This window comes from Podarcis bocagei (genome assembly GCF_964188305.1).
Source record: "Podarcis bocagei genome assembly, chromosome: 6".
In the NCBI taxonomy this organism is placed as follows: domain Eukaryota; kingdom Metazoa; phylum Chordata; class Lepidosauria; order Squamata; family Lacertidae; genus Podarcis; species Podarcis bocagei.
Genome location: NC_138130.1, coordinates 92,192,276 through 92,219,796, shown reverse-complemented (window position 1 = coordinate 92,219,796; position 27,521 = coordinate 92,192,276). Strand labels below are relative to the sequence as shown.

General features: G+C 45.8%; 1 protein-coding gene across 11 annotated transcripts in view; it reads left to right on the top strand.

The window, feature by feature from the left end:
• The window catches only part of FAT3 (FAT atypical cadherin 3), a 745,081-nt gene that overhangs the window by 428,401 nt on the left and 289,159 nt on the right, over positions 1 to 27,521 (top strand). For 6 of the 11 annotated variants that reach the window (XR_014008884.1, XM_081197246.1, XM_081197244.1 and 3 more), the window contains 8 exons: positions 1,154 to 1,288; positions 1,971 to 2,128; positions 10,313 to 10,781; positions 13,346 to 13,405; positions 18,318 to 18,471; positions 19,237 to 19,889; positions 21,058 to 21,171; positions 23,298 to 23,357. Coding sequence is in view for 10 of the 11 variants with exons in the window: in XM_081197246.1 (XP_081053372.1) it covers positions 1,154 to 1,288; positions 1,971 to 2,128; positions 10,313 to 10,781; positions 13,346 to 13,405; positions 18,318 to 18,471; positions 19,237 to 19,889; positions 21,058 to 21,171; positions 23,298 to 23,357 (1,803 nt within the window). In the remaining variant the exon portion in view is untranslated. The remainder of the gene's footprint in view (positions 1 to 1,153; positions 1,289 to 1,970; positions 2,129 to 10,312; positions 10,782 to 13,345; positions 13,406 to 18,317; positions 18,472 to 19,236; positions 19,890 to 21,057; positions 21,172 to 23,297; positions 23,358 to 27,521) is intronic. The other 5 variants (XM_081197248.1, XM_081197245.1, XM_081197241.1 and 2 more) reach the window with 3 other exon arrangements.

Here is a 27,521-nt window from a genome sequence, read left to right as displayed (position 1 = left end):
AAGAAGTGGAGTATGTGATCCCACAGTCGTGCATCTCAGAGATGCTCCAGTTACAAGATTTGTTGCAAGATTTGGATTAGCCAAGGTCCCATCTGTAATAGGTGGGCCCTAAGACCCTGAATCCCACACCTTAAAATGAAATCTGAACAAAATTAGTGAAGCAGTAAAGAGTTTATTTAGTGCAATACGTTCTTGCAAGATCAGGTGTCCAAAGTAGGCACACCCCAGCTTTGGCAAAGCATAATCTTATATTCCCTATACCCGAAGCGCAGATTCCCTCCCTTGTCTCCCCATTGGCTGGGTACTGCAAGGCTTACAGCCTATCATGACCGGCTAATTTCCCTGCTAACATTCCCGCCCCTGTTTACATCTCCCATTACTCTGATTTCAGTGCCCCTCTAGCCTTATTTATTATTCCCCTTATTTGGTCTATGTTCCTATGCAGTTACTTGCTAAGCCAAGCAAAAATAACCACATCTTGACCACAAGTTCTAAACATCTCCAGTTATGAGAAGTGAGTCAACCTAGACTGCAGGTGTCTTGTCAATAACTGTTATAACCTCATTCTGGCCACGTGCTCTAAACCTTTCTAGTTATCAGATGTGAATCGATCTGAACTGCTAATATCTGTTTAAAGGTAAAGGTAAAGGGACCCCTGACCATTAGGTCCAGTCATGATCGATTCTGGGGTTGCGGCGCTCATCTCGCTTTATTGGCCAAGGGAGCCAGCGTACAGCTTCCGGGTCATGTGGCCAGCATGACTAAGCCACTTCTGGCGAACCAGAGCAGCGCACGGAAACACCGTTTACCTTCCCGCCAGAGCGGTACCTGTTTATCTACTTGCACTTTGACGTGCTTTCGAACTGCTAGGTTGGCAGGAGCAGGGACCGAGCAACGGGAGCTCACCCCGTCGCGGGGATTCGAACTGCTGACCTTCTGATCGGCAAGTCCTAGGTTCTGTGCTTTAACCCACAGCGCCACCTGCGTCCCTAACATCTGTCTAGCTTGTTGCATTTGTGGTTTATGTGAAAAAGCAGCATCCTCATTCCTCGCACCATCTAACTCTTAAAATTCTGTAATTCCTCCAAAGAAGGTTTTTCCTTTATGTGATGGATAACGTAGCAGTATCTGTTTTCTTCTCAATTTGCAACAGGAGGATTGTGTCCAGGCTCTAGTGATCCCTGCACAGAGAAACCCTGTCCCGGAGATATGCAATGCGTGGGCTATGAAATCAACCGGAGGCCATTCATCTGCCAGTGCCCTCCTGGAAAGCTCGGGGAGTGCTCAGGTACACGCTCTGTTCTGTCGCACCATCAGGTATCACCCAAACCATCTTGGTTGTAGAAGTTCAATGCGGGTGAAAAGAGGGTTGGGGCAGCAATGAGCTTTACTGCTTTTCCAAGCTGGTTCTTGAGTCGGCCAGACTTTGCAAATGCAGCGTTTTTGCTAGGGCTGATGGGGATTTTAGTTCAAATCTATTTGGAGGGTGCCAGGTTAACAAAGGTCCATCAGAACACATGGCTGGTAGGCTGTATTCAGCTTGGCAAAACACAAGTTGTACAGGGCTTCCCCCATGTACCAGCGCTAAAATAATAATAAAAATTGTTATCTGGTTTGTTCACTACAAATAGACCCGATTGCATTTTATGCATGGTAGTAATTCCTATCAAGAAACAACATTTCCCCCCTTATTAGTGAATTAATCTTCCTTAATGTAAGGTGCTTGTACAAGAGGGACAAGTTTTTAATCTATCAGAAGATGGGCTCTTTTTTAAAAAAAAAAAATTCTCCCTTATCAGCCTTGTTAGCCGTGCATCTTCCTTAATTAACTTTTTTTTCCCCTTTGGCAAGCGGTAGGATAATCTCCCAAGTCTTATTTCAAAATGTGTGTGTGTGTGTGTGTGTGTGTGTGTGTGTGTGTATGGCTTGTCTCTCTCTATTTTTGCCTCTTCTCCAAATGGTTTTTTCAGGACACACTTCCCTTAGCTTTGCTGGGAATAGTTACATCAAATACCGGGTTTCTGAAAATAGCAAGAAGGAGGAATTCAAGTTGGCGCTGCGTCTGCGGACTCTGCAAAGCAACGGGATTATAATGTACACCAGAGCAAATCCCTGTATAATTCTGAAGGTAATTAAAATAAGTTTATCTTTCCCCGCAGTTATTTTTCTTGATTATACGCTTCCCTCTCTTTGGGCTCCCACTGCTGGGAATGCTGCCCCCATTTTTAGCTGTGGATGCAGAAACTTTGGCGCTCTTGGGGCTTTTCTTTCTGTAGGATAATGAGGAACGAAACCACAGCTTCAGCAACAATGAGGGAACTGTCTCATTGTTTCTGATAGTCATGTTTCTATTGGGGGGGGGGAATGCTCCTGGGGGTGTAATAGGCTGTAGCAAGCCCAGGCGACTTATTCCGGCAATGCTTGTCAAAGCTGCCCTTAGTTACACAGGAAGCACCATCAGTCCACGTAGGTCAGTATTGTCCACACTGATTGGCAGAAGCTTTTCAAGGATTGACAGAAGACCTGGGGATTGAACCTGGGACCCTATACAAGGCAACCAGATACCCTACCACTGAACTACATCCCTTCCCCGAGGTTTGATCACCTGTGGCAGCGATTCCTAATTAGCTAAGCACGGTGGACCCCCTGCTTTTCAAAAGCCAAGCCATGAACTTTTGAAAAGGTTGATATCTCTGCTGTAGTTTTTGTTATGCAAATGGTGCCACCATACCCTCCCAACATGTCCCAGCGCAAAAATGGGGTGCATGTATTCTGGGCCCTCTCAAGAGTGAGTGATAAAAAAATAGTCTGCCTTATCAGCCTTGTTAGCCGTCCATCTTCCTTAATTAACTTTTTCCCTCCCTTTGGCAAGCGGTAGCCTAATCTCCCACGTCTTATTTCAAAATGTAAAAAGATTTTATATATATATATATATATATATATATATATATATATATATATATATATATGCTTTCGTAGATTTTCACGGGTACAGGAATGTAGGTTTTGGTGTCTTCGGGTGTCTTCCCGTGTAAGAGTTGGGGTGTCTAGGCGACGTTTCGACGAGGTCTCACTCGTCATCTTCAGGCTGGTGCTTTCGGCTTCTTGTTACTAGAACAGAGCTCTAGTTCTAGTAACAAGAAGCCGAAAGCACCAGCCTGAAGATGACGAGTGAGACCTCGTCGAAACGTCGCCTAGACACCCCAACTCTTACACGGGAAGACACCCGAAGACACCAAAACCTACATATATATATATATATATATATATATATATATATATATATATATATATATATAATTGGAAGGACCCCATGGATCATCTAGCCCAACTCCCTTCAATGCGCCCATACGCAGATCAAATCCACAACCATGGCTTTATCAACACCATGCTCAAACTAACTGAGCTCACATGACCCACGTGAGAGCACAGCCCCAAAAAACTGGATGCCCTGGACAGGGCCTTCTCGGTAGTGGTGCCCACCCTGTGGAACACCCATCAAATGTCAAGGAAATAAACAGCTATTTGAGTTTTAGAAGACATCTGAAGGCAGCCCTTTACAGTCATATCTTGGATCTCGAACGCCTTGTGGCTCCCGAATGATCGAAACGCAAAATGAGTGTTCCGGTTTTCAACTGATTTTCGGAAGCCAAACGTCCAGCACAGCTTCCTGCAGCCAATCAGAAGCTGCGGTTTGGTTTTCGAACATTTTGGAAGTCAAATGGACTTCTGGAACAGATTCCGTTCGATTTCCAAGGCACAACTGTATAGGGAAGCTTTTAATGTTTGATGTCTTAATGTGTTATTAATATTTTGTCGGGAGCCGCCCACTGGCTTGCCCAACACAGTCAGGTGGGTGGCATATAAATAATAAAAAATGTTGTTATTCCTGCTATAATAATAGCAACAACAATAGCGTTGGGGAACTGCAAGGAGGTGGCTGCAAGGAAAAGAGCATTTCACTCCTTTTTGCTATTAAAGTTAGAATTCCCACCTCCCTTTTTACATGGGATCAGACCAGTCCCATATTCCTGCAGATGGATTAGTTGCAGTTAATCTAGTTCAGTGAAATGCCTCTTCCTTCTGCCCCAGTTTTTCTACCTAAAAAGCACGGAGGAGCAATTCTGAGAGCCCATTTGCACAGAACTCTGTCCTTGCCGCCTTCAGATCTCTTGATCTGCATCCGACAGTACAGGGCTAGCAGAACCTGTGTTCTCATGTGGGAGTCAGAATGCACACAAAAGAAATCTCTGTTTCTCTGTCCTTGCCATCAGAGGCACTTGGTAATATATAGAAGAATCATAGAATCATAGAGTTGGAAGAGACCACAAGGGCCATCGAGTCCAACCCCTTGCCAAGCAGGAAATGTATATGTGGCCTCACTGCGTAAAATTCAATACTGAAAAGTGTGAGGCTGCCATACGTTACCCCCGTCAAGGGTCGCCTGAAACTCCCATTGCTTCAGCTACAGGAAGCCTTGGATGTGATCCCAGGTGCAGCAGGAGCTGGAGAAAGTAATATTTTAATTAAACCTAACATTTCGCCCAAATGAACCTGAAATGCAATCCCACTAACTAAATATTCCCCTGGATGGATGGGCAGGCACCATTTTGTATTCATGAGCTGTGACTGCAGATGGACTTTGCAAGTCTAGGGAGGTCCCAAAAGGACCGTTTGATGGTTTCATTGCCTGTGTTGATATGCAGAAATGGATGACATCCAAGCACCTTATCCAGGCTAATATTCTAAAATGATATACGATGCCCATTCATCTCGCTTTGCTTATTTGGGGAAGCCGTTCAAGCATGCCAATTTGTATATCCCCTTAGTGGTTGCTTCATACTCTCCTGCTTGGTCAGGATAATGAGGTTTTATGTGGATGCACATCTAGGTATATCAGGGGAGGGGAACTTCCCCCAGCTTTCTGGTGCCCATATATCTGTAGTAGCTATCGCCCCAGCAGCTGCAGCCAGACATACCACCCCCTCCGTCTAGGCAGCCGTATTGCTACATTTCAAGGGCATATTCTATCCAGGTTAAATCTCTAGAGGAAAGCAGGTGAGTGACGTGATGTCATGGACTGGCTGGATGCAGAGGAGTGGTGGTGGGACGATGATGAGTGGTCAGAGGGAGAAGACTGGGAAGAAGAGGTGTCAGAAGCTGAAGAGGTAACAGGGTTTAGTGAGCAGGAAGAGGCTGGGGCAGAGAGCAGTCCAGGCTCAGAGGCAGAAGAGGCTGGAGAGGAGGAGGAGGAGGGCCAAGAGACAGAGACGAGTCAGGCTCGTGAAAAGCCAAGGTGTTGCCCTCTCCTGCTTCAACACACTCTTCTCCCCCAGTCCCCAAGGACCAGAAGAGGTATGAAGAGGGAGGTGCAGAGACAGGCACCCCAGCATAGTCTCAGATTGCTTGGGAAGGACCCGGAGGAGGAGGAGGCTTAGGCAACTGTGGGAAGGCGGGGACCTTCAGCCCCCACAACTACCTCATTGGGGCAAGTTCTGCCATGAAGAGTTGCTGTGCTCACTAAGCCTGTGGGGTTAGCATTTTACATGGCAGCTGCAAAACATCATCAGCGTCTCTCTCTTGTGGCTTCCTTTTTCAGCTTTCAGAATTTGATTTAAAAAAAAAAAAAGCTTTGTATTTTCCCCAGTTGTGCACAGCCCGCTGCTGTTCTGTCTGGCTATGACTTCCATAGACTGTCCTAGCTATTTCCTTTTCTGTGGTCTGTTTCTCCTCCCTAGGATTCATTTTAACCATTACCTTTGCTGAAAGAATTACACTGCCATTGTTGTTGTTTTCCCCTACGCCCTTTTCCCACTAAATTGTAGGGGTGGTCAGGATTGGGAGGGTGGTACGGGGGAGGCAGTATTCATCCCTTTTCCTGCATACAGCGGTCCCAAAAGAAAACGACAGACTTGAATGGCTCTCAGGGAGGATTTGACAAATTCATGGAGGAAAAGAAAAGGTTGTCAGTGGCCACTAGCTTTGGTGGTTGTGTTGCAGGTTGTGTTGCAGGCAGTTGTGTGAGTACCAGGTGCTGAGAACCACAGCAGCTGAATACCAGTTGCTGATCATCAGTGCTGTATTTGGGTCCTATTTAAAGACTTCCCATCTGGTTGGTCACTGTGAGAACAAGATGCTGGACTAGATAGGCTTTTGTTCTGATCTAGCCAAGCTCTTCTTACTCGCTTGCGTTCTTAAATGGCTTTCTTGCAACTGTGGCTAGAGACAATGGCAGTGTTGAGAAGGGAATGATACTGTTGTTGGCACCTGTGGTATGTGTGTTCCTCCCCACTCTTGTTTCTAATGAAACCTGCATTGCAAGGTTTGGTAAAAAAGGTAAAGGGACCCCTGACCATTAGGTCCAGTTGCGGCCGACTCTGGGGTTGCGGCGCTCATCTCGCTTTATTGGCCGAGGGAGCCGGCATACAGCTTCCAGGTCATGTGGCCAGCATGACTAAGCCGCTTCTGGCGAACCAGAGCAGCGCACGGAAACGCCGTTTACCTTCCCACCAGAGCGGTACCTATTTATCTACTTGCACTTTGACGTGCTTTTGAACTGCTAGGTTGGCAGGAGCAGGGACCGAGCAACAGGGGCTCACCCCATCGCAGGGATTCGAACTGCCAACCTTCTGATCGGCAAGTCCTAGGCTCTGTGGTTTAACCCACAGCGCCATCCGCGTCCCATGCAAGGTTTGGTAGGAACTTCAAAACTCTGCCAGCCTGCTTGAAGGGAGGCACAACATCACCATCACAGGAAACGGTGTCTCTCTCATACTGCCTTCACTGCTCTTAAGGACCATAAACTGTCTCCAGGCTGCGAGTTGCATCGGCAAACAGCTATCCTGGCCAGGAATGGTGGTGTCCTCAGCGCTGCCGTCCACCCTTGAACCTGCCACAGGCTTTCCTCGTTCTTCTTATTTATGAAGCACTTAAAAATTCTATTTTGTACTGCGCGAAGGATGAAATAGGCAGAATGGCTGCCAGAACGGTTTACAATCTAGCAGATGTGGCATAAAAGGGAAGGGATGGTAAGGGAAGAAGAGGACACGGAAACACAGAGGGTTCTGGTGGATTTGCATAATGGCCAGGTGGAAAGGCAGCTGATGTGCTTCTTCGCGTACAGGTTGCAATCTGTTCCCTCGGCATTCAGCAAAGTCTCAAGTCCCTCTTTGTCTGCTTGCTTTTGGGTTTGTCCTCGGCTGCCACCTGTGTGGGAGCATCACATATGTAGGTTCAACCTTGTTTTTCCTCTCCTAAGATGGAATCTGAAGTCTACTTGAAATGCTTTTTGGGCAGGTGCTGCAAATTCTGTGATGGAGGAGAAAGGGCATACCCACCCTCACTTCTGCCATGCTCTTGAGATATGCTCTTTGCACCCACAAAACCTTTTAGTCTCCTCCACACACACAGTACCCTTGGTCACAAGGCGATGACAGCAATTGCCTTTTTCTCCCTTGAGAAGTACATAGATCTGGAAGAGGAAGTTGGAAAAGCGACACTCTATCCCACTTCCTTTTTCACCTCTATCTGCTCAGGTTAATTCTACTAGATCTGACCCATTGGGAATGTGACATACACTGTGTACCTTTCCTTTTCATGTCTTTACAGTGGGGTGCTGAACCAGGAGTGGGTGGAGGTGAACTGACAGCACTCAGTCACAAATCCAAATGGGCCCATAAGCTTAAAAGGGTTGGAATACATGACACATTGCAAGCTTCTCCATACAAAATCCTAAACACACTGTCAAAAAAGGGAAGAAATGACAACAGAAATGGTACAACTGTGTACCATTTCTGTTGTCATTTCTTCCCTTTTTTGACAGTGTGTATGGGCTGCCATGAGGACCCCGTCACTCATGTTACGTTATGTATGTGGTGGAAAGGAGGGAGGCATAGCTGGTACTCTTCCACACAGATAGCAGCACTGGTCCAGTAAGTATCAGAACCGGGCTTGTACATCTCTTTCTTTCTTGTTTATTATGACTACAGATAGGTTACAACCAGATATGGCATTGAATTATGCCACACCTGGCCCCAGATATCATAGCCTGGGCTAGTAATTCTCACCTCAAGAAAGAGACAAGCATTGCAAACCCCCAAGAATTCTTCTTCTGATAGGATTAAAATTCAAGCTCTAGAAGAATCCTTGGCTCATCACCATCCCACTTTCCAAACTGAAACCTCCTAAAATAAAAATTTTGCAGAGCCAGGAGAAGGACTGCCTAGACCACCCTTGACCTTGCAAAAGCTGTCAGTTGAGGGCAAGGGATCTAGGAGGAACTCGACCCATTTCCCAACTTGTGCGGTGGAATGGGACGAGTGGGATGGGGACAGCTAAGGTTGCTTCCTGGTGCCAAAGTAGTAAGTGAATAACAACGTTGGACAGTGATCCCGGATAATCCCACTGTTTTGCTGGAATCGTCTTCAGCACAACCCATAAATTAGAAAAATGCACAAGGAGCAGTGGTCATGAGAATATGTAACCACTCACTACTTCGGCACCATGAACGCCTAAAAAAAGTTTTACCGCTTAGCCTACAGGATAGCATCTATTACTTTGTTTCAACCATAGACTTATTATACTTCTATGGACTTTCAAAGATTGACAGACGTGTGTTCATTTGATTTCAAATATATTAGAGAATTTACAAGTGTACACATTTTGTTTTTGTTGTACTAAATCATGTATATTATGCAATAAGAATTGCAGTGCTATCTAGTATACTGGTCTTCGTGTTGCTTGTATTGTTTGTTGTGTTAAGTTTGCAACACAGGGGTTTGTTGTTCTGTAAAGGTTGTCTCTCAGGCAGTCCATGGGTGGCTTGCCCATCACTAGTCACAAGCCATTTGGTTAGGTCATTTTTAGGACATTTGCCAGCAGCTGCTTCCCGCTGTCATTGCAATATTACAGTCCATTCACAATGTAATGCAATGTACTGTAAACGGGCAGAGGCCAACTCTGGTTATTCTGGTTATTAACAGAGTGAGAAGAAGCAATAGGAGTGACTGAGAGAGACACTAGGAAGTTGCAGCAGAAGCGGGAGTAAGACTGGAAGCAAGCAAAAAAAACCCATGTTCTAAGATGAAATATACTCAGAGTCGCAAAGTGATTTCATGCTCTTTATTCAGCTCATAGTGGTGAGGAGGAATGAATGAAAGTCCCCTCAAAGTATCTGCTTTATATACATTATTTACACAACGGGCTGCACATGATTGGTTAATTCTGGAATTCTACTGTAAGCCAATCAGGTTGTGGATTCACTTGTATCTGGAGTATGATTGGGTGGTTCCTGCCAACCAATCATACTGCTGCATTGTTCTTGGACCAATCAGACTGCTGCATTCTGAATCCTATTGTTCTAGGACCAATCAGACTGCTGCAATTTGGATCCTATTGTTCTAGGACCAATCAGACTGCTGCAGTTTGGATCCTATTCAACTCAGTACATAACATAAGAGCAATAGGGTTTGCCCTGTTGTATAGAGGCAAAGATGAGTCAGATAGCAGAGACATGCAAACAAAGGCAAAGGGGCGGTGAAGGCTTCTTCAGCTCAGGAAGTGCAGAGATGGTGTTATAAAGTCAACCGCTAAAAATAAATTGTCATGGCAATGGAGTCTTCAATGGTAGCTAGTCCTGCACCGATCAGAACATGTGAATATATCCCTAAGCAACCTAACACACAGAAGTTGCTGGTGCAGAATCCCTATGCAGGTGCATCCCCCCCCCACCCCTAATTTAGGAGTTATGTTCCAGGCCCCCACACACATAAGTGAAATTGCGTAAAGTGGGGAGAACACTTTAAACAGCCTCTCTGACGCTCTCTCTCCAATCAATACAAAAAGTACTGTTTCCCAAAATATCCACAACTAGAATTGAAGCTCTGGGGCCAGCAAGAGGCTAGATGACGTGTGGGAAAGTGACTCTTGCTGCTGCACTACCCCGCACGTCAGCTGTTAGGCTGAGCAACGTAAACAAAGCCCTGCTGCACCTCCGGTCTGTTTGGAGCTTCCTCCATCCTCACTGACACCCTCTTTGGGCTCCAGGGAGGGTCTCCTCGTGAGCCTTGAGGACCCTCCAGCTCTCTCTCACCATTTCCAGGTGTGAACCTGTTTATTTATTTCCCAGCAGTACATATGTAAGTGGAGAGATGCCTGCGCTTTGCAGGTTACTTAAATGTAACCACCATCCTGCTGCGATCAATGACAGCAGAATGTTTGCGCACACTGCTGATGCTGACCACATTGCATTACAGAACAATTCTAAGGGCATGCAGTCCTTCATTGACCTGACATTTCCGCTTTCCCATTGCAGATCGTGGATGGCAAACTGTGGTTCCAGTTGGACTGCGGAACCGGCCCGGGCATCTTGGGGATTTCCGGCAGAGCTGTTAATGATGGGAGCTGGCACTCGGTCTTCCTGGAGCTGAACCGGAATTTCACCAGCCTGTCGCTCGACGACAGCTACGTGGAGCGCCGCAAAGCCCCGCTCTACTTCCAGACACTCAGCACCGACAGCTCAGTTTACTTCGGCGCCCAGGTGCAGGTGGACAACGTCCGGAGCCTGACGGACAAGAGAGCCACGCAGGTCTCGAGCGGCTTCCAGGGCTGCTTGGACTCCGTCGTCCTCAACAACAATGAGCTGCCGCTGCAGAACAAGCGCAGCAGCTTTGCAGAAGTGGTCGGCCTTACAGAGCTGAAGCTGGGCTGCGTGCTGTATCCGGACGCCTGCGAGAGGAGCCCTTGCCAGAATGGAGGGACTTGTCTGAGTGTGCCATCTGGTGGTGAATATCTTGCATTCAGCCTTACATTTCCAGAGGTGGGGGGAGGGAGATGAGTTGAGCTTTAAGTTTCTCATGCCAGCAGTCACCGTTTGGGGGCAGAGGGGGCATTGAGAGAGAAAGAGGTTTTGTTGAGCTACGGAATGGGTTGGAAACAGCCTCTGCTTCCTTCTTGGCACAGAACTACCAGCTTAATAATCTGCCTCATTTCAATTAGCAACATCTTGCTGCGTCCCTTCCAGCTCTGATCAATAGTATTGTCGGGTGGTTTGGCCAATATGGCAGGCTGTGTGGAAGCATTTCTGGAGCCGAGTAGGCTGGGTCACAACTGAGTTTGTAGCAGCAAAGGAGGCCTTCGTAAGACCGAATAAATGGAAGTGCCACATCTAGCTGCTGCAAACATACAGTGGACTCTCTGGTTACGTACCTCTCTGGATACGTAATCTCCGGGTTGCGAAAGTGGCAAACCCAGAAGTATTTTTTGGGTTTCGCCGCATATCCAGAAGTGCTCTGTGTGCCACACGCATGCACAGAAGTGCTCTATCACACCATGCGCAGAAGCGGTGCCTCTGGTTACAGATTTTTCAGGGTGCTCACGGACCCCCAGAACAAATTAAATCCATATCCAGAGGGTCCACTGTATCCCGGAAGAAGTGGAGGTACAGTGGTACCTTGGGTTACAAACGCTTCAGGTTACAGACTCCACTAACCCGGAAGTAGTACCTCGGGTTAAGAACTTTACTTCAGGATGAGAGCAGAAATCGTGCGCCAGCAGTGCAACAGCAGCGGGAGGCCCCATTAGCTAAAGTGGTACCTCAGGTTAAGAACAGTTTCTGGTTAAGAAGGGACCTCCGGAACGAATTAAGTTCTTAGCCAGAGGTACCACTGTATATGCACAATTCTTACAAATGACCTTCCTCTGCCTGGCTGCTGTTTGCAGGTCACTTTAAATGTGAACTGGCCCATAGAATCGTGACCTCAGACAGACCCAATAGCTCCCTTGTCCCAATCAAAAACATCCCTGAGATAGGATTGCCCCACAAATAGAGAGATAGAGAGCTAAGCATCAAACAGCTCTTCACACAAACTTGCTCTTGATCCCTCTGGGGATTTGGTTCATCACTAAAATAATATATACGTACGTTACTGTGATTAACAAAACAGATATTTATATGGCAAAACGTTTCCCTTTCCACCTTCGTCAGCTGCTCTGATTAAAAAAGAAGCACACACACTGATGAAGGCGGAAATGTTTTGCCACAAAAATAAAACCTCTGTTTTGTTAATCACAGAAATATACACACACACACCTACATGCATACATATGCTTATTATTTCTTTGTCTGAGAATGCCTTCTGAGCTTCTGAATTTTGCTAAGGTTCCTGCATTGCAGGGGGTTGGACTAGAAGACCGCCAGGGTCCCTTCCAACTCTGCAATTCCACGATTCTTGCTTTAGGCTGCAGTGCAAGCCCAAGCATTCAGGATTCCACTGTGCTGATGCATCCCCGTGCGAGCCTAAGGTGTGTCTGCAGGCGCACAGTGACAGATGCAACTGTTTCGCATTCCCAGTTTGTCGTCTGCCGCAATATCACAAAGGGAAACTTGCATAGATAAGATTCACAAGCTGGATGTGCAACTGAATGTTGCTCATCTCACTTCTACACCTGGGACCTGCAACAAAACATGGCTGCCTATCTTCCTCTCTAAGAGGAGAGTGCTCCTCTTCAGGGTTCCAGGCAGCCAACTGTGCTGTTCTGCAGGATATGAGTAAGATGCAGCGAACTAAAGCAGGGAATCACTCCCCAATTCCCCACCATTTTTTCTCCTCCAGCTTGCACTCAACATTACACGGCTATTGAACATGAGCAGTCCTCATTCAGCTACTGGGGAAGGAGGAGTTTCCCCCTTAGTTTTCTACTGTTGCAAATTTTGGGGTTCCCTTGATGCCTCCCTCTTCCTTCTCAGTGGTCTCATATCGGCATCCAAGTCTGTTGGCACTCACCACTTGGGTTCCCTATTAGGAGGAGTTGCTCTTCAGATATTACAACAGCAATGCATGGGGCATGCAAAATATGCCCCCTAGACATGGGGCACGCAAAATATGCAATTTGTTGCAATGTCCAGATTGGCCCTGAGTCTTGGCCCGTGAGAGGGCATTCGCGTCCTGAACCACCCAGGAACTGAATTTGAATTTCCCATGACCTGCATTTTCTCTCACATGACACGTCCAGGACCCTTCTCAGACTGTTGCTGTACACAGGACACTTCTCCCACACAGGGATGCAGGAAACCATAGAATCACAGAGTTGCAATGCAGGAATACGCAGCTGCCCCTTATTGGGGATCGAACCTGCAACCTTGGTATCATCAGCACCATGCTCCTACCAACCAAGCTATCATATGCTATGGAGGTTCAGGGGCCACTTCAGCATTTGCCAGGACACTGCTCAGTAGTCCTGCATGACCCTGATTCCCAATCTCAGTAGTTCTTCCCCGTTTGGTTCAGAAAACCCCTCTGTGGTACGAATATTAACACTGACTCCTTTCTCGTTTGCTTTGGTTTAGCGGGGAGTGAGCTTGAGGGCACGTCAGCTGAACTGAAGATGGTGCCTAGAGAGCTGAAAGGTAGTGAATGTAAAAGCTTTAGCACATTAAACAAGTAAAGACAGCAGGCTTGGAATTTAATATGAGGCATCAGGGCGCATGTTGGGGCTAACTTGTATGTTTAATGGCTCTTTATCTGCAAATAGGAGGTTGAGGAAAGAGAGCACGTAGCAGGACCCAGCAAGGAAAGAAGGGTAATAATTCAAAAGATGTAGAAGCTTTCAAGGAAATTGCTAAACAAGATTATTTACGTCCCTGGGGAGTGAGGATAAAACAAATGCCTAACTTTAACTTGGACGGCGTATAATAAATTAGGTCAAGCGTTCGCCGCATGAATAAACTAAGTAAAAGGAGGAAACTAGGCTCCTCTTCCTATTGATTTCGCTGGAGTCTATTTACACGACCAGTCAGCAAATAGCATGATGTGCAAATTGAAACCTTTCTAACAAATCACTTTAGGATAATTTCCGCCTTCTGTCCTCCCCCCAGGCAGAGTTAGATATTTCAAATTTTACATTGGCTACTGGGAGGGGAATGGGCTGCGTGAATACATCTCCAAATGATGGGTTCATTTTATTATGAGAGGCATATAAACAGCTCTGCAGTGAAATGGTTTGCCTCTCCATTCTCTGCTCCAAAGCTACTTAGGCCTCCATGCGTTCGTTGTTGCTGCTGCTGCCGCTGGAAAACGAACACCCTGGGGGGATATTTCAGCATGCAGGCTCGCTCTCTTTTTCTCTCGTTAGGAAATCTATTTGCTCGGGGTTTTTTTTTTCACTGTCTCAGCAGTATATGTAAATAAAGGATTGTTATGGTGCCATAATTCTAAAGCAATGGACCCTAACTATGCGCCAGCCAATCTATAAAGCAATCTGCTGTGACATCGATGTGGCCACTCTTTTTTTCCTTTCCTCTCCCGCCCCCAGTTCCAAGGCAAAATAAATTCGTTAGCCCAAGAGATCCTCTGCACATTAAAAAGAGCATACGTAATTAAATGGGGCTGGGTGCAAAGTCTCTGCACTTTGTCAGATGCCCTCAAACTGCAGCCGTGTGTGGCAGAGGATTGCGTTTGCCGGAAGAGATGCTGGCGGCAGCCACGGTAGAACGGGACTGAAGGCCTTTCCGCACATTACTCAGTCACTCTGAACCAGGGACATGTGTTGTTAACAGAATCTGCCCTTTTTCCCTTATGGGGTATCCAAGAAGCCCATACAGTGGTACCTCGGGTTAAGAACTTAATTCATTCTGGAGGTCCGTTCTTAACCTGAAACTGTTCTTAACCTGAGGTACCACTTTAGCTAATGGGGTGTCCCACTGCTGCTGCGCCGCCGCCACACAATTTCTTTTCTCATCCTGAAGCAAAGTTCTTAACCCGAGATACTATTTCTGGGCTAGTGGAGTCTGTAACCTGAAGCGTCTGTAACCTGAAGCGTCTGTAATCCAAGGTACCACAGTATAGAGTCCTTACGTGGGTTCCCTATTGGTAGGAGAAAATAACAGAGGCCAACCAGAGAATATTGAGAAGCAAAGCAGCTAGTAAGCCTGATCTTTATTGAAGCTGTTGCAACAGGGTGCTCCCCTCACACAGAGGAGGACCCAGAACAAAAGTGTGCCTGCCCTTATATAGACATTTTAAATTCCCTGCCCTGGAGCTCAAGACCACCCCTCCACACATCATACATTCATCACAGAAGGGGTGTAACCCAAGACCACCCCCCAAAAACATCATACCTACATCACAGAAAAGGTGGTCTACAACAGAAATTTGAATGTTGTTGTTTTTCCTGTCTGCCATGTTGTCTGATAATGCCTTATCTGATTGCCTTTCCTGGTAGTCTGGCCATTTCTTGCTAAATTCCTGTAACAAGGAAGGTTTTTTCACCTCCTCCCTCCTTTGCAGAGAAACATTTGGTCAGCTTGGGAGTCAAAATGGTTTCAGGACTGTCTTCCTGTGCTGCTCCAGACATGTGGTTTATATATTTATATACGTGTTTGCTTGGTACATTTATGAACATTTATTATATATCTAAGACCTTAAAATTCTTATAAACACATGTCATAAGAGGAGCCTGCCAGATCAGGCCAATGGCCGGCCTAGTCCAGCATCCTATTCTGACTGGCCAGCCAGATGCATGTGGGAAGTCTCCCAGCAGGACAGGAGCACCGCAGCACTCTGCCCACCTGCAATCCCCAGCAACTGGGGTATCCAGAGGCATATTGTCTCTGACAGTAGAGGCAAAAGATGGCCATTGTGCTAGTAGCCATTGAAAGCCCACTGTAATGGGTATGAGTTACTCGTGCGTAAGCTGGTGCCTTTCTCGGTTAATTTCCCATGTTAAACCCTTCTAACTGCGCAGCCCCTTTTTCCTGTGGCTGCCTCAGTCAGTGGGCGTTTCTTGAACCTCTTCCAGCATAAAAGTTGTTTGACACCCAGTCTCCTCCTCCTCTCACTGCGCGGGAGTCTTCTGCGCAGGGAAGGCGTGGGTAGCGGAGGACCTGGGCTCTCCTCACTGATGTCCAGTGAAGAGTCCTGGAGCCCTCTCTCCAATTCCCCCGTCTGCCCCCCTTCATCCCTGGTGTTGCGCCGATTGGCTTCCCCCTCTACTGAGCTGTTTCTCCCCCGGCTGCTGGGTCCTTCCCCAGCATCATCTGAGAGCCTTCCCTTCACTTCTCGCTCCAATGTCAGTTCCCTGACACCCACCCTGCCCCTGAATTTGGCCAGCCCTCTATAAAGCCATCCAGGTTGGTGACGATCACAGCCTCCTCTCTGGAAGTGAGTCCCATAGTCTGTTCTGTCCCCATTTCCACATTAATCTGCAAATGTTGCTTTTAAAAGTCCCTCGTGTAAAATGTTAGATTTAGAGGGGCAAAAATAAAAACAGGTTTTCCCTCAGAATAATGCATTAAAAAAAAAAAGGCCAGTCTCCTTCCTTGGAGGTTTTTAAGCAGAGGTTGGATGGCCATGTGCCAGGGATGCTTGAGCTGAGATTCCTACATGGCAAGGGGGCTGGACTAGATGACCCCTGGGGTACCTTTCCAACTCTAGGATTCCGTGATTCCAAGCATTTGTTTTTAAACATCATTTTAATGCTTTTTTTAAATATGAGAATTTTGTTGGAACATTAAAAAAAATATATATCCAAAAGCCAATGGATATCTAAGCTCAGGTTCACATATCAATTTATATTAGAATTCAGAAAGGTCAAATTTCTAAAACTCCCCTGCCCCCTAATGCAAGGGTGTGGGTGGTACACATGTCTGTAAATACAAGTTTCTTCTCTTCTCTTCTCTTGTTGTTCACACTTCATCTGGTCAAGTGTACATCTCAGGTGCAAACAAATAAATAATGTCATGTATGAATCAGCCCAAAAATAGCACGCAGGAAGCAAAGGTACTCTTTTATTCCACTTCAGAAAGGAAGCCTCTGTTTACCTTTCAGAAAAGATTTAAACCAAAGTATTGTATTTGGTTGCTTGATGGAATTAAAGGATACTTAATTCAGAGTTTTCCAGCTAGCTGGTTTGTGGATTTAAGCCCTTAAGTTCATTTGTTTTCAGCAGAAAGGATGAAATAACTGAATCAAGACCTGTTTGTTATTCCTGTGTAAGACACTGTTGTAACTTCATCAGCTTCTGTGCAGTTTGAGAGATAAAAGATGAAATATCTCTTGAAACCATATTGAAGGGATAGTCATTTATGCCTTGGCTTCAGTCAAATTAACCTGTTTCTACTGATGGATTGGCAGTGCTTATTTTTGTCATGGGAAAATATTTTGGACATTGTGCGATTACGTCCATTGGTTCCAATGGGTTTACTCTGAGTATGACTTACCGAGATATCACCCATTGGCAGAAAAGTTGCAGGTGGCATTTAACATTCCTTACAATATCCTTTTTGTACATTGCAAACACACACCACCTGCCAAATACAGAAACAGCTGTGCTAGTAGTTGATGGCACTTGTTTGCAGCCACTGAAGCTTCTCTCACTTTTCATTCACACATGATGATGAAATCCGCTCCTGCATTTCACGTAGCTGTGAAATTCAGCGTGTGCTTCGACTAGAATTTGCATTCAATTTTAAACTGGTTCTCCCTTGCTTTTTACCTTCCACCAGCAGCATTATCAAGCGGCACATTCCAAACTGAAAGGCATTATTGGAATCGCTTTTGAGAATCCCCCAGTACATCTGCTGGACCCAGCTTGTGACCCTTACTAAGCCAAATATAGCCCACCCCTCCCATACATGGCTCACCAGAACATTGATTAAACCGAGACTTGCAAAAACAGCATACAGCTTAGGGAGAAGATCACAGCTTAAACGGGTGTGTTATAGAACAGGTACAGGTAACCTGTGGCCCTACAAGTGTTGTTGGCCCACAACTCCCATCATTCCTGACCATTTACCACGTTCGCGGAGGCTGATGGGAGCTGGAATACAGCAATACACGGAGGGCTACAAGTTCCCCACTCCTCCTGTGGAGAGAAAGCGTTGCAATAAGACGGGTCAGCTATTATCCAGAAGTATGACTACTCTTTGATAGTGTTAAAGAAACACTGTTTTTTTATATATATTTTTTAAAAACCCAGGCCATTAGTCTTTTATATTAAGCTTAAATGTCCTTCAACCTCTTTGTTAAAAAAAGATTGTGATCAACATGGGATCTTTAAAACCATTGTCGCCTAAGGTCATTCAGACATGACGTTTTGCTTAAATAGAGATTATGCTTAAACAATGTAATACGGGAAGTTGTTCCTCAGACCTTGCAACTGAAAGCTGTAGATTTTTATGGCTCCAAAACGAGCCGTATTCTTAAGCCAGCCACTAGGGGGAAATAAAGCCCCATTTACGAATGCTAATAGGGAAACTGTACTGTATCATGTTTGAAGAGCAATCTTTGATTTGTGTGTTTGTTTGTTTTTAAACACCTTAGGTTACCAGTGCAGTTGCCTCTCTCAGTTCACTGGGCGAAACTGCGAGTCAGAGATCACTGCCTGCTTTCCAAATCCTTGCCGCAATGGAGGCTCATGCGATCCCATTGGCAACGCTTTCATCTGCAACTGCAAGAGCGGGTTAACGGGACTGACGTAAGTTTGATGCTTGTGCTGCCTGGGGAAGTGTTGGAGGTCATGCGGTACTATGCACCTAGGTTACGGGTCCAGCATCTCCGGTAAACGACCTCATCTTGTAGCAAAGTGGGAAATAAACCTTGAAGAGTTAATGCAAGTAAGCGCAATGAGGACCATTGGCCTAACTCAGCCTTCCCCAACTCGGTGCCCTCCAGGTGATTTGGACTACAGTTCCTATCGTCCTCAATCAGGATAGCCAATGGTCAGGGAAGATGGGAGTTGTAGTCCAAAGTTCAGGAGGACATCATCTGAAGAAGGCTAGCCTAACTCAGCCCTTTGCTCTGTGTATAAAGTAATGATCTGAGGGCACCTGAGAAAACAATCAAGGGGAAGGAGATGGGCTCAGGGTGGTGTGTGGCCTGGGGATAATCCTGACTCGGTTGTCACAGTCTGACTGGGTTGTCCAACAAGTGAAACACATTAGCCCAGTAAAACATCAAACATTAAAAACTTCTCTATTCAGGGCTGCCTTCAAATGTCTTTTAAAAGTCATATAGTTGTTTATCTCCTTGACATCTAATGGGAGGGCATTCCACAGGGCGGGCACCACTACCGAGAAGGCCCTCTGCCTGGTTCCCTGTAACCTCACTTCTAGCAGGGAGGGAACTGCCAGAAGGACCTCAATGCCGGATCTCAGTGCCCGGGCTGATCGATGGTGGCAGAGGTGTTCCTAGAGGGCCACCTGTGGCCTCTGATGTCACCCCTACTTTTTCCCCCCTTCAGGTGTGAGGAGGATATTAACGAATGCGAGAGAGAAGAGTGCGAAAATGGCGGCTCTTGCGTCAACGTATTTGGGTCCTTTCTATGCAACTGCACTCCGGGATACGTGGGCCAACACTGTGGGCTGAGACCGGTGGTCGTCCCAAACATCCAAGCCGGCCATTCTTACGTGGGCAAAGAGGAGCTCATCGGCATCGCTGTCGTGCTTTTCGTCATATTCCTGCTGGTCGTTCTTTTCGTAGTGTTCCGCAAGAAAGTGTTCAGGAAGAACTACTCCCGCAACAACATCACCTTGGTGCAAGACCCGGCGACTGCCGCTCTGCTTCACAAGAGCAACGGGATTCAGTTCAAAAACATGAGGAACAGCGGGGATGGCCGCAATATTTATCAGGAGGTGGGGCCACCTCAGGTCCCCGTGAGGCCCATGGCCTACACCCCTTGCTTCCAGAGCGACTCAAGGAACAATTTGGACAAGATCGTTGATGGGCTCGGGGTGGAGCATCAGGAGATGACAACGTTCCACCCAGAGTCTCCTCGGATCCTGACAGCCAGGCGAGGAGTCGTCGTGTGCAGTGTGGCCCCCAACCTTCCTGCTGTGTCTCCCTGCCGTTCCGACTGCGACTCCATCAGGAAAACCTGGGAAAACGGCACTGAAAGTGAGTGGTTTAGGCAGAGGCACATTTATTGGTTTCGTGAAATTTTGTATACTGCTTCTATTGTAGGAAGAAACCTCAAAAGTGGCTTGCGAACAAGATAGAAGCAATAAAATTATCACTAGAAATTTTGCAGCCATAACTTACAGAAAACAATAATTGTACATACTTTATCAACCTTCTGAGAAAAATACAAAACATTAAACAAAGCCACAGAGACTTGCAAACTACCCAGCTTAAAATGAACTTATAAAGTCTGGTTTCAGTAGATTTTTCAAATGCTTAACTCAGTCTTTTAGATAAGTTCATGAAGATACCAACAAAAGGTAAGTTCGATGTTATTCACAATACCGAGAGATGCTAGTGGAGTTGTAGATAGATGTTAATAAAGTTGTAGACAATGATAAAGTATGTATAATTATTGTTCTGTGTAGATTGATTGCCAATGTATTGCATGAGTCACACTATCAGCAGCACAGGTTGCATTTTTCTAGCATAACTTACAGAAAGTCAAAACCACAAAGTCAAACTCATGCCAGCTTTCTAAACATGTGGATTACAGGGCTCTCCCCGCCCCCTATTTCTTACTTCATTCACTCATTAATTTATTCCCACCATGGCTGTCAGAGTGGCTTGCAGATCAAGAGAGAATAACGCACAATCCCTGCCCTCACCTTCACAACCTAAAAATATACAACATGAAAGGATAAATGGGGAGTGCATTACGGCTGCACATGGAGTGGTCTGAAAACAACTCACATTTTTGTGGTGAGGCAGATGCACAAACCTTTCACTAAAATGGGGGTTATTAATTGCCAGCCTTTGGGCCACATCTGGATGTCAGAATTCTGCCACCACCAGCCTTCCAAATATTCCCGCTGCCTTTCTCTTTACCTTTAGCAGATAAGGCAGCAGAAGGGGGTGAAAAAAGCACGAAGGAGAGATTTTTATTTTTAAAATCTTTTAAGCTGGGTTGTTTCTTATAATTAAATATTTTAAATGTTGTAAACCGCCTTGAATTCCAACTTGGCAGGAATGGGCAGGTCGTAAATATATTGAATATAACAACAGTAGTAATAATAGTTGAAGTAGCTTTGATTGCACATTGTTAGATTCAGTAAAGATTTGTGCTCCGCCAATTTCCTTTCCTTTCTTTCTTTTGTATGTCTAGGCAAAGGACTTGATGACGTGGAAGAGGTGACCTGTTTTTCAGGCAGCAATAAAGGCAGCAACTCTGAAGTCCAGTCCCTCAGTTCTTACCAGTCAGACTCGGGCGATGATAACGGTAATGTCATACTATTTTAACCCCCTCACTTATCACCAAGAGTGTATTATATGTATACTGGTGTTCTACCAGACTTTCTTGTGATGTGGATAACTGAGATGCTGAATAGCATGGTGTGTCCACTCTGTAGTACAGATTCTCCTGGAATGGCTCCTAGCTGAAGGGGAAAGGAGCACGATCAGTTGTGCACAGCTATGTGCCAGAGGTAAATGACTTAAGTCAGAGGTAACTGACTTAAAGAGAGGATATTTTAAAATCTTACAAATTCAGATCAGTGGCAGAGCACACGTTCTGCGTGCAGAAGATTTAAAATTCTGCATTTGGTTAAAGTGTTGATGGCCAAACTTGGCCCTCCAGCTGTTTTGGGACTACAGTTCCCGTCACCCCTTACCACTGGTCCTGTGAGCTAGAGATGATGGGAGTTGAAATATACTCGGAGTCAAGAGTGGATTTCATGCTCTTTATTCAGCTCATAGTGGTGGGGAGGAATGGAAGTTCTCCCAGAATGTCTGCTTTATATACATTATTTACACAATGGGCCCCACGTGACTGGCTAATTCCAGGATTTTCCTGTAGGCCAATCAGGTTGCGGATTCACTTCCACCTGGAGCTGGATTGGGTGGCTCCTGTGGACGAATCAGACTGCTGCATTCTGAATCCTATTGTTCTAGGACCAATCAGACTGCTGCATTCAGGACCCTGTTGTTCTAGGACCGATCAGACTACTGCATTCTGAATCCTAGGACCAATCAGACTGCTGCTTTTAGGATCCTATTCAACTCAGTACATAACAGGAGTTGTGGTCCCAAAACAGCTGGAGGGCCACGTTTGGCCATCACTGGGTTAAAGGATCAGGTCTCAGTCGTTGGAAAAGAACTCCATCTGAGAACCAAGAGAGCCACTTCTGGTCCGAGTAGGGAATACTGGACTAGGTGGAACTCCAGCTGTCTGGCTCAGTATGTTGCTATATGACACAGATAAGGAGTCCATCCGTTCTTCACCCGGTTGCTTCTGAGATGAAATGTCCCTCTTCTACAAAGCTGGTGAAAATGCGGCAGCCCCAATGCTGAAAGTGTGGCCATCAAGCATGCCGGCTTGCCCCCACAATTAAGGAGACCGGCGCAGCATGCGCACATGTCGTGCAACATGCTTGCATGCCGTGCAACATGCTGATGTCACTCATGCACGTGCGAGTGAGGTGAGCATGTTGTGCTGCAAGGACTTGTGGCCGCTGCAGAATTTTGAGGCAGCCCGGCCCACTCCTTGAAAATTTTTGAGGTGGCCGTCAGCCCCCCCCCCCCCTGTCCATTGATGCCCCTAGTAGCCATCTTTGATCTATAACAGTTTCTGGATTTTTTAAGCCAGTTCCTTAAATCAAGGGTAGCCTGATGTTTTAGACCACCAACTCTCCTCAACCATGGTGATTTGCCATGCTAGCTAGGGTTGATTGGAGCGGTAGCCCCCAACATCTGCAGGGCACGACTTTGGTTAGCCCTGCCTTTAGCGAAAGCTATTCGGTGATGATCTTTTAATTAAGACTGCTCGATTTGTTCGTTTCCCCCACCAGGGCTTTGTTCTCGTAGGCACAGTATAATAAAGTGAAAGCGTTCTTATTGGAAAAAAGATTTAGACCAAAAGACTTTCACACCATCTCATATCCTTGTGATTGCCTAAAAAGATAATGGTCGCCAGGAGGATAGCAGCTTGCCTTTGGAGGCCTTTAAGCGAGGATTAATTAGAGATTAGTGTCAGGTAGGCAAGATACTGTCCTGGTTAATTGAATCTGCTGGACAATGCAGGCTGAATTTATGAACTGATATTCATCACTGCATATGAGCTTTCTGAAAGTACTGCCTTTGAATGTATCCCCATTTGCTTTTCTGTTGGGGGGGGTGTGGAATTGTATGGGATTATCTGAAATTGAAATGTCCTTCAAGCCGCTGCATAATTCATTAATGCCACCGCCTCCCCTTCCCATGCCCATAGACTTCCCCCACCCACCCCTGGTCCCAGCAACCCTGTCTGCGCTGTGAGAATTTAATATTGGTAGCCTTAGAACGTTGTGTGTTATAAATACTAACATGAAGCTACCCTTCCCTTTATTTCTGCTCTCCTTCTCCCACAAGCTTCCATAGTGACTGTCATACAGCTTGTCAACAACGTAGTTGACAATATAGAAAATGAAGGTATTTAATCATTTTTAAAAACTATTTCTCCTGAATTGCCGCGTCGTTGTTTTTCCGTTTTGTTCTTCTGTGTGAAAAGCCGCAGCAGAAACTCATTAACTCGCCCTAACTAGCCAGACCGCAGCAAACGATTTCGTTTGACGAATAAGCAAGGTCTTTAAGGTGGGGAGAGGGGTGGCCTGGGAGGAAGGCAAGCAGTTCATTATTATGACTTTTGTTGACATCAGAGAGTCAGTGTTTAGGAGGAGACGGGTTTTGGGTTTGGTTCGCCCCTCCCACCCCAACATGCAGTGTCTTTTACGATCCTAATGGTCCCAGAGGGATTACGTTGTCAGAAAGCGTCCCCAAAGAAAAAATGGATTTGACAAGATGCTGCGGCATCAGGCGCATTGCTAGCTTATCCAAAGCACAGTGACACCGTGGTAAATAAACAATACACAAAGAGCAACTTGTTTAGCCAAATTTAGCCAATTTTTTAATGGGGCAGACCCCGCTTCCTCAAAAAGCGTAATTTAAATCACCTTGTAAAATAAGCCAATCATGCTGTCTTCTGCATATAGCTGGCAGAGACTGAGAAACAGTGGTTTGCCTAAGACAGAGCTGGGAAGCTTCTGGCCCAGAGGCCAAATGCAGTCCAGGCCTCTGTGACTGGCCCTTGGAACACTCCCCAAGCCACACCCCCTCTCCCTAAGCCACACCTCCTCTCCCTAAGCCACATCTCCTCTCCCCAAGCCACAACCCTCACTAGCTCTACTTTGCCCCCGAGTTTGTTTACCTGGCTGAATTTTGTCCATGAACTCTGATCATGCCTCTTGCTCTTATGGATGTGGTATATGGACAGGTGCATGTAGAGACCAGACTGCTGTGCAAATGAGAAAAATTGCAATTGTTGTTTCATCCACTTTTACCTCTAGCCCCTGCCCCTGTCAACCTTGGACTGAAAAAGCTTCCTCCCCTCTGGCTTCAGGCTACTTCATGCAGTTGTGTTAGCGGCGAGGTTTGAACCCAGGACCAGAAGTTGCTTTCTGTATCCCCCAGATACCAAACGTCCAATCCCAGACGCCTCTGCCTGCCAAAGATAACTTCAGCATAGTGCAAATCCTAACGCGGTGGGCAGGATTAAGAAGCTGGTATAGTATAGTCCAGCTGGAAATAGCTTCATTCTTTGCTAGGGCCATCTTCTGCAAAACTAGAATCTCTTTCAGACCATCTCAAGAAAGCTCCTTTAGAATTGGCTTTTATAGAAGCCGCTTGCTTTTAGGCTGAGGTCCCTGCCTTAGAATTGATATCCCAGCCATGATAAGCTTTCCAGTTGCAATCACACCTGCTCAAAAGGACTGATTTGGAAGCCGTTTCATCTTGGATGTCTGCCCGGTAGAGCATATGCTTTGAATGCAGAAGGCCTCAGGATTAATCCACAGCTTGTCCCGTTGAATGGTCTCAGGAAGTACAGCTGGGAAAGATCCTTGCTTGAAACTGTAAAGAGCTGACTGTCAGAATAAATGATACTGGGCTAAGTGGACCAATGTTCTGGTTTAGCATAAAGGAGCTTAATAATAATAATAATAATAATAATAATAATAATAATAATAATAATAATCTAGATTGCAGTTTTCTCTATTAACAAAATCTTTTCTTCCCCCCCCCCCCAAAGTCCCTAAACCCAACTATGTCCCTAACTAGCAATGTTAAAAGTAAAAATGAACCAGGAGATCCAAGTAGGAATATTTGTTTGGAGGACCATACCACCCTGGGATCTTTTGATAAAGGGCGGTATATAAATTGAATAAATAAGAATAATAATCCCCAGTTTAGTTTGAACCCGACCTCAGCTTGGGGCACAGCCCATGGGCCTGATGTGAAAAAAAGAAGTTTGATCAATTGGTTCTTTGCAAATTCCAGCATCCGTTGACCTGCTTTGCGCCTCCTGGTCTAATATACTGATTGAAGCAAAGCTGTGCTTCAGATTTTTATTTTTGCAATGCAGTTCATTCCATTTATTTTTTATTTTATTTATTAAATTCATATGCCACGTTTCCTCTGAGGATCACAGGGTGGTTTACAATATAAAAGCACAGGAATATATACCATAATAACAGACAAAACAGTAACACACAAACCCCTCACACGCACACAGTTTAAAAGGCTATAGGTCATTTAATTAGCCAGAGGCCAAGGAGAAGAGCAAAAGTTTGCACCTGGCACCTAAAGATTTGTGGTGAACCCACCAGGCAAGCCTCTCTGGGGAGAGCATTCCACAATCAAGGAGGCACCGCAGAAAAGGCCCATTCCCATGTTGCCACCTTCTGGACCTCTCATGGAGGGGGCCTCAGAGATTCATTAGGGCCTCAGATGATGAGTGCAGGGTATGGGTCAGTTCATATGGAGAGAGGCGATCCTTGAAGTATTGCAGTTCTGAGCTGTGTTAAGGCTTTATAGGTCAAAAAAACAGCACTTTGAATTGGGCCTGGGAACTATTTGGCAGCCAGTGCAGTCAGGCCAGAATCAGGATGACATGCTTAAACCGCCTTGCCCCAGGCTGCTGAATTCTGCCCCAGCTGAAGGTTCTGAACCATCTTCCGAGGCAGCCCCATGTGTGACATATTGCAGTAATCTAACCTGGAGGTTACCAGATCATAGATGACAGAAGTTAGGCTGTCCCTGTCCCGTTAGGGGTGTAGATAGGCCACCAGCTGAAGCTGATGGAAGGCACTCTGCGCCACTGAGGCCGCCTGAGCCTCAAGTGACAACAAGGGATCCAGAAGTACCTGCAAGCTAACTACCTGATCCTTCAGGTGGAGTGTAACCCATCAGGAGCAGGCCACCTCCCATCCTTCTGGTCATGACTTAAAACAATATGCATTTGTACATGCTATTTTTAATAGAGATGCTTTCTGAGTGAAAACATTTTAGAATTGCAGGTTTTATGAGAAAATGCCATTAGAAATAGGTGTTTTAATGTGAATTGCCCATGCACCATGTGTGTAAACAGGACAAAACCGATTTATGAAAGAAGACATTCAAGAATTAGGTGGCCATAGTCCCTGTAGTCCCTACAGCGAAATATTCTGTAGTGTATTCTGTAGCGCAGCTCTGCATTTGATGGATCCACAAGACCTTGAATGAATTTTATTATTTCGGTCGCAGACCAGTTCCAGCCCACATAAAATATCAAGGAAGTCATAAAACACGATAGGGATACATTTAAATTTGCTATTAGGTATAACAGGGACAATACAGATAGAGCAACAGTTAAAAAAATTATAAATTAAAACTTAGTCACTAACATATAACCTAAATTTATCATTTAAGGCCTTAATCATTGTGATAGCACAGCTTGTTCCCAAAGTTTTATGGCAATCACACAGAATTTGGCGACCCTTAACGTGATCTCAGGATCCTTGTCCTCTACCAGGGATTTTAGACACTGAAGTTCAGATTCATTTGGAGATTTTTGCATAGCAGGGATAATAAATACCGAGCGTATATCCCCGTAGAAACAGCAGCGTAACAAGGCGTGACAGTTTCTTCCTCCATCAAGCTGCAGGGGCAGACTCGTTCCGCATATGGTTTACCCTCAAATTTGCCCTGCAATGAGGCAGATGGCAGCATGTCCACAACACCTTGCTTGCATAAATCTTGTTTCAACGTGGGAAAGGAAGGGAAGTCCTTTTGAACTGCATGGTGGGCAAGTGAGGAGGTTAGTGAGGTTCTGCTGTGTAGCATAAATATAAACTGTCCATATAGGCATGCACTAAGACGTGCGGTACCTCCGCGCTGAGTGGGGTATGGGCATAAAACCAGTGACCCAGAAACGGTCCTCGTTTCCTCTCAATGCAATGCTTTTGAGTCAGTTTTTTGTTTTGTTCTTTTGGAGTAGTCAGGGCCGGTTCAGACAGTGCTACCTGAGCTGTAACCACTGGTCACGAAAAAAAGGGTTTTCCTTCTGCCGACCATCTCGCTCGCCTCGTTTCAGTTCATCTTTCATTGCCATCAAAGCTCCCGTGTGAGGAATGCAGAGATTGAGGTTTTTTGTTTTTGTTTTGCCAGAATTTGCCCCAGCTCAAATCCTGGCCAGAACCTCAGGTTCCCCAGCCGGGGCTTGAGGAATTTCTGCATCCAGGACAGCCCAGTTCTGTCGTGTTCCACTTCGGCCTTTATAAT